Consider the following 7075-nt stretch of genomic DNA (forward strand, 5'->3'; position numbering starts at 1 on the left):
GCTCTCTGTATCTCCCCAGCCCCGCTGCTCCTGTGTCCTTTACTGGATCTTGAAGAATAACGACCGGGAGTCTGGATTTCTCAGCCCTAACAGAAATCGTGGTTTTAACTCTAAGCAAGACTTCCATGGTAGAGAATTCTTCAGTTCCAGGAAAGTTAGATGATGAATATTAGAAGCAAAGTAACAGATTTTTTTTCCCCCTAAAGTCATCTGTGTTTTGTTTTTGTTATTCGAGACAGGGTTTCTCCGTGTAACAGCTATGGCTCTATCACGCCTGGCCCCAGCCACTCTTTAGGTCTAAGTTTTAGCTGATTTTGTTATGACCTACTACTGTGTGGTTTTGAACAATTTCTTTCTTTCTGTTTTATTATTTTTTTTTTAATTTATTTTTTGAGACAGGGTTTCTCTGTGTAGTTTTGGTGCCTGTCCTGGATCTCACTCTGTAGACCAGGCTGGCCTCAAACTCACAGAGATCAGCCTGGTTCTGCCTCCCAAGTGCTGAGATTAAAGGCGTGCGCCACCACCGCCCGGCTTTCATTCCTTATTAGAATTTTCAGTTTGTACACTTGCAGAGATAAAGACAAGTGGTTCGGTTACCCTGGATGCTCCTGTTTCCAAGTTACCTAAGCTCTCACATGCATTCTGGTTATGGAGGTAGATCCAAGAGGAACATCTGGAGAGAGAAATGAGAGGTCCTGCACCCTGAAAACAACCAAAGATTGTCTTCCTGGTGGCATCTACTACAATGAGGAAGTAATAGAGACGTAGGGTCATTCAGTTCCACGAGGTCCTTCAGTGCTGGAGTTCTCTGTGCCCATCCCTGAATGCTTTATGTTCATTCCTGAGCAGAAGCAGGAGCAGATGTTATCACCACAGGGCACACACTAGCCATTTCTAAGGCTAGTGCCGGGGCACATTGGTGCCGGGGCAGGAGCAATTTGTTCTAGTCACTCATGTATGGCAAACCGAAGCAGGACTGAATGCCGTGAGGAGTATGATTGAGTAGCAGGTGCTTATCAAGTCTGGTAGGATTCCTTCAGTGTCATGTTTTCTCAGAAGTGAAAAGTGCTGTTTGATATCATCAATCATTCACGTTCCCATTATGGTGGGAAACAGGCCCTGGACACCCTACTGTGCCAGTTAGGGTATACAATAGGATGCACTAGGGTGTTGCTAAGGGCCACAATGAGATTTAAATTTGGGCCTTCTTATTCTTTTTTCTGTTAAAATGCTTTTGTTCTATGGAATGTATAGATGATTGGTGTAGACAGACTTTTATTTTGGGGCCAATACTCACAAAAAAATGGCACAGACTTATTATTAATTATGAAAGTTCAGCCTTAGCTTAGGCTTGTTTCTAATTAGCTCTTAAATTAACCCATATTTTTAACTCTACATTCTCCCATGCACTTGTTACCTCATCTTTATTATGCCCATCCTGGTTATTCCACATCTGGCTGGCAACTCTGCCTTCTTCTTCCCAGAGTTCTCTCTGTTCAGAAGTCCTGTCTAGCTTTTTATTAAACCAATCACAGTGACACATTTTCACACAACGTAAAGGAATATTCCACAGCAGAGTGGAAGTAGTCTGGACATTTTGGCAATATGAATTCTTTTTATTTATGAACCTAAGATAGTTCTTCATAGATCTGTGTTTGTTTTGTTTTGTTTTTAATTTTCTTCATCAATGCTTCATGACTCTTGGTGTACACAACTTTTGCCCTTTGGATGATTTGAAGAACTTTGTTTTTGTTTTGCTGTTACCTATGCAAATATGATTGTTTTCTAAATTTTCCTCCTGTGTAACTTTATTGGTATATAGAAGCACCACAGATTTTTGATTATTGATTATTTTTACCCTGATACTTAAATGGATTTATGTAACAGTGTGTGTGTGTGTGTGTGTGTGTGTGTGTGTGTGTGATCCTTAGAGTTTTGTCTCTATATAGTAACACACAAACAAGGATACAGAGAGCTGTGGACAGATGTGGTATCTGCATACAGAAGCCGTTGAACAAATTTGAACATCCGAATACAGATGACTGTGGACAGATGTGAACACCTGCTTATAGAGGACTGTCAACAGATGGGGACAGTTGCATACAGAGAGATGTAAACAGATGTGAACATCTGCATACAGAGGGCCATGAATGGATGAGGGCATTATCATATAGAGGCCTGTGAACAGATGTTCACCTGCAGACAACAGATGAGTTATTCAGACTCTGAGACATCAGAACTCACGGGATCCTTTATTAGGAAGAACTAGAGCCTTCAAAGGAATGAATGAGAACACTGAAAGATGAGGTGATGGGGTCTTACACTGAGAAGGGGTCCAAGGATGAAAGGGATTACATCTGAAGAGAAGCTGGGGTGGGGGAAAGGGAATAAGCAAGTTCTGGGGTTCTGTTTTGGGAACAGCCAAAGTCTTAGTGGCTAAGACTTGGCCAGTGTCAGCCAATCCAGAGCATCTGCTGGGCTCACAGAAGAAAGTCTCCGATTAGGAGCCAAGACCTGGAGCTTCTTCCAGCTCAAACTTATCACATCCAGGAAGATCTGCCTGCAAGACACAAAGGTAAGGATGGAGCTGCTTGGCTGCAGTCACCTTGGGAAGCAGATCTTTCAGCTAATGGAAAGGTATGGGATCATTTTCACATCCTCGGGCCAGCAGGGAAACCAGAGGTGATGTGAGTGCTGTGCTCAGAGTGACCCATCAAGACTTCTGATTTTCCACTTTAGACCTGTTGTTCCAGGGTGGTGACCATGGTAGCTCACACGCTGCTCCTCTGAGTTGGTCCAGGAGCTCCTCTCTCCTGTGTCCTTTCTGTTCCCACGACTCACCTCAGACTTGCAGGCTTCCCCTTGCCTAGCGCCTCCCTCCTGTCCTCTCCTCCCCAGGTCCTTCCCCTTGCCTAGCGCCTCCCTCCTGTCCTCTCCTCCCCAGGTCCTTCCATTTGCACCCCCAGGCCTGCTCAGGTCTTGGAAAGGATTGATGCTCAAATAGCTGTTTAGTCTTAGTAAAGATGCAGGTTGGGGACCTTTAACACTTACGTTTCATTTTGCAGACAACATTGCAGATACCTTCAGTCTGGAAGTTATTAGGGTTCCCTTGGCAACCACCATAGACGAATTCCGTACAGAGCTCAGTTTCTTTATTATACCACCAGCGCGGAAAGTAAGCCAAGCAGGGGCCCGGATCTGGTGGCAGACTGCATATATCTGTGGGGAAATCATGGGAGACAGATATTTGGATGCTGTCTCCTAGGGGACAATCCCATCCCTTTCCTCTGCCCACTGCTCCTTGTCTAGCTCAGAGCTGTGCTTCCAGCTCAGTGGGAGATCTGACCACCCACTTCAGCCTCTTTGGTCCTGGCTTCTTCATCGGCAGGATGATAACACAGAGTACCACTTTGCTTGTCAGGACAGGACCGTCACAGGAACAGAAGTAGCCATTGCACACAGTTTTTTCACTCTCTCTGCAGCATCTGAACAACGACTTCTTGATGATTTTGCCTCATGAATGGACCTCCTTTCTTCCTTCTGCCAGGAATGGCCACCATCTAAGTTCAAACATCTCCAGTCTACTGGACATCAGGTTCCCGAGTAACTGACCCACTAGCTCAGGACAAAGTTACCTCCCAGCCTGAAAGTCCATGTCTTCCCTCTCCACAGCTTCTCTCTTTTGCTGCTCCTAACACTCATCCTTTCAAACTCATGCGTGGACGTCACCCTGTTCTCCCGTCTGCACGCCTTCACAGGGCTCAACCTCGAGCTGCTCTTCCTAACAAGGCACACTCCTATTCATCCTTCAAAACCCTTCCACTAGCCAGGTATGGTGGCATTTGCCTGACATCCTAGCACTTGGGAAGCTGAGGCAGGAGGATTGCAGTGATTTCAAGGCTGCCCTGAGCTATTCAGAAGACCCTGTCTCCAATATCGAAACACTCCCAGGCATCAATGCCTTTCTGATGTCTCCAAGGTCTACTCTTTAGCCCTTGATGTTCATGCATCCGTTTTATGTCTGTGATGAAGATTTATCATGACTTTATCCATATCTTCTGAGTGCTGGAGAACATGAGCTCTTCATGGGCAATGACTGTGCCTTAGCTTGGAACAGCAGTTCTGAGGAGATTATTTGGCAAGGAATGAATATTTCAGGAATGTTCTCAGAAAGGAAGAAAGAGAGAAAGAAAGGAAGAGAGGGGGGAGGAAGAAAGAAAGAAAGGGAGGAAGGAAGGAAGAAAGAAAGAAAGAAAGAAAGAAAGAAAGAGAGGAAGAAAGAGGGGGAGGAAAAGAGGGGGGAGGGAGAGTGAGAAGGAAGGAAGATCCCAGACTTGAGCATCGACTGAGCAGCTGATTTCCCACTGTAAACACTGTCACAGCCACACATCTTTGCTATTAAAGCGTTGCCGTGGGTTTAGCAGTTGACGCACGTTAGCATCTCCTCTCGTGTGGTCGTCCTCCTACGGTTCTCCCTGTGCAGGTAGGGACAGGAGACTGCAGAGGAGAAGTGAGTCTCCTGATGTCACACAGCTGGTGAGGGAGTTAAATGTAGACGACCCACCAGCTGTGGTAGTGCACGCTTGGAACCCCCAACATCAGAAGGCTGAGGCAGGAGGATGTCAAGGTCGAGGTCAGCCTGGCCTACGAGCAATTCCCTGACTCAGCAACCAGCACCCAAGCAGAGCACAGTCAGGGGTTAGGACCACAGGGAGGATCAAGTCCAGACCTCTGGGCGCCCTCCCTCCTCCAGCTTCACCTTCTTCACTTGCCAGTGTTTCCAGGCCTGGTCACATGTCTCCTGACAGGGCCTTCCTGTGAGCACTTGCTGGTGTCTGGAAGGCTACTCCTCCCTGTGTTTGCCTGCATACTACCCATCCTTCAGATTCCAAGTCCTATATACCTTTCCCAGGAAAAGCTTTCATGGCCACAGTGAGCAGGTGGAGTCCATCGTGGGTGTCGCGAGCACCCGTAAATATCTGTTGATTGATAAAATGGGTGGATAGTTTTGATGGCCTTTTGTAGAGCTCAAGGATCTGAGCAGAGAGGAAAGAGTAGGAAAGGCTACAGCAATGAAGACGGTACCCTGGGTTTGTGTCAGTCCGAGGCTGGACAAACAAGCCAGGAATTGCAGGACACCTGCCTCATGCTCATCCTGCAACCAGACACGCCATTGCTGTTTGCTGAGACGTTGCTAGCATCTCAGAACAGCACCTAAGAGTGGTCAAGGGGATCACATGACCCAGTGCCCACATCTATCTTAAGAAGGAAAAATGAGGTTCAGAAAGGAAAAAGAACCTCAGCCACATAATTTACTCAAAAAGACAAACTGTTACAAGAGAGGTCTCCCGGGCCAGTACCTACAAGATCTGCACCAAGTAGAAGATGCCATGGGATCTTAGTGAACAGTAGCCCTCGCCGAGGGTGGGGAAACGCGGAAGCAGGAGGCTGGGGGCAGCTCAGGGGGTCAGAGAGGTACCTTCTCTGAGGTCTAAGCATTTCTTTCCACAGCTGAATAGGCAGCATCTCTTCTTGTCTGGACAGTGTCGGTGCCTCGTACACTCATTTCTTTCTTCAACTTCACACTTTAGTCTGACTCTTGGGCATGATTCTATAGGAGCAGAAGGGGTGGTCGAGTGAGGGGTTGAAGGAGATATGTTCTTCCCAGTTCCAGGCGCCGCTGCAGAGCTGAGGAAGCATGTTTGCCCCTCAACTGTCATGGGAGGAGGTAACCCTCAGCGACTCAGGGTTTCCCCAGCACTGGCCTCATCTCCACCTGTGATGACTCAGCTCCCAATCCCTGGGACCTTCCCTAGCCCTCTCTCCACCACCTACAGGATCCCCCAGAGAGGGACCCGCTCCTTGGGGACTGTTCTGATCCTTTGGCTTTGTCCTTGGTTGGCCCCTGTACCTCTCACTGTTTGCCCAGATTGTTGTCCTGAAGGCTGCTGGAACAAAGTTTGAAAAGTCTAGGTCAAGATGCCTGGGCTAAAAGAACAGTGAGTGATACTAACGGAGGACTTAGGGAGCACTTGGCCTTCCCCCTGCTCCTCACTGCACAGTTCCCAGTAAGTCCTGTCAGTGCTCCACACAGTGAACAGAGGCACCCAGAGTGTGGGGAGGCGCTGTGGACTTGGGTAGGCTCACACAGGTCAGCAGGAGTAGACCCAGAATCTGTGCCTGTCACGGGGCCTCCTAAGCACTCACTTGCCCCACTACCTTCAAGTGCTCAACGTGTTTCAGCTGGCAAGGATGAAATCCCCATGCGTCACCATTCAAAGGGCCCCTGGAGGCTGTTCTTTAGCACACAGGTAAGGCCCTGTGTGGATACAGGAAAGCTTGGGGGAGGTGCGGTGGGCAGGTGAGGAGGCTGATGGGGTGGTGCTAGGGAGAGGCTCATCCTTCAGTGGAAATCCCTTGGGCTGTTTAATCCCCAGTGTCCATTTAATGTCCACTAGTCCCAGTACCTCCAGGAAGAATTCCTTATTATGGTGCAGAGTCAACTACCACAGACCCAGCACCCTGTGTTCACCCCGGGCATCTTTCCAAGATGGCGGGAAACAGTGATCCCAAACGTCTCACTCCCACCCGGGGACACACTCTCATCTGCAGTGTGTCTTGCTGTTTAACCCCAGGAAATTTCTTCTCCCCATGCTAAGAACTGCACCCCAGTACTTACTCATTAAGAACCCCTCTGCCAGCTCAGGTTCCCAGATGCCCCATAGGAAGATGAAAGGGACCAGGAATGTCAGAAGTCCCCAGAGTCTCATTTTAGGAAGCAGAAGCCTGGCTGGAGGCTTTAAAGCAGGAGGAGCTGGTCAGTGGCTCCAGCCCTTGCTCTGTGGCTCTGTGACTCTGTGCCCCAACAGTCCAGGAGGAAACTCTGGACACGAGCCAGTCATGTTCCCTCCCGGAGGCCATCAGTGGCCGGGCTGTACCCACAGTGCATGCTGTGGAGGAAAGATCTCTGACTCTCTGGTCTGGGCCAATCCAAGCTGAGGTTTTCTGACTCTCTGGCCTACTAGGGAGAGGGGTGCACTTGCTTGGAGTCTTTTACAATCTCTTAGCAAAGTTA

The 7075-nt window shown here is 48.4% G+C and overlaps 1 protein-coding gene across 1 annotated transcript; it reads right to left on the minus strand.

The window, feature by feature from the left end:
* Positions 1 to 770: 770 nt before the first annotated feature.
* On the minus strand, positions 771 to 6821 carry LOC119087821 (WAP four-disulfide core domain protein 6A-like). Its single transcript, XM_037204466.1, has 4 exons — positions 6680 to 6821; positions 5480 to 5611; positions 3052 to 3219; positions 771 to 841 (listed from the first exon to the last, which is right to left on the minus strand). The coding sequence occupies exons 1-4, from the start codon at positions 6768 to 6770 to the stop codon at positions 771 to 773; spliced, it is 462 nt and encodes a 153-aa protein (XP_037060361.1). The 5' UTR covers positions 6771 to 6821.
* Positions 6822 to 7075: the final 254 nt, after the last annotated feature.

The sequence above is a fragment of the Peromyscus leucopus genome, chromosome 4 (assembly GCF_004664715.2).
Source record: "Peromyscus leucopus breed LL Stock chromosome 4, UCI_PerLeu_2.1, whole genome shotgun sequence".
NCBI classification, from domain to species: domain Eukaryota; kingdom Metazoa; phylum Chordata; class Mammalia; order Rodentia; family Cricetidae; genus Peromyscus; species Peromyscus leucopus.

What these genes read in the sequence shown, in the direction of transcription:
- LOC119087821 (XM_037204466.1), bottom strand. Translation starts at nt 6,770, where the DNA reads ATGAGACTCTGGGGACTTCTGACATTCCTGGTCCCTTTCATCTTCCTA. An exon ending in ATGCTTAGACCTCAGAGAAG is followed by an intron (nt 3,220 to 5,479) that starts GTACCTCTCTGA and finishes ATTTCCCCACAG; the next exon opens with ATATATGCAGTCTGCCACCA. An exon ending in TGTTGTCTGCAAAATGAAAC is followed by an intron (nt 842 to 3,051) that starts GTAAGTGTTAAA and finishes GCTTCTGCTCAG; the next exon opens with GAATGAACATAAAGCATTCA.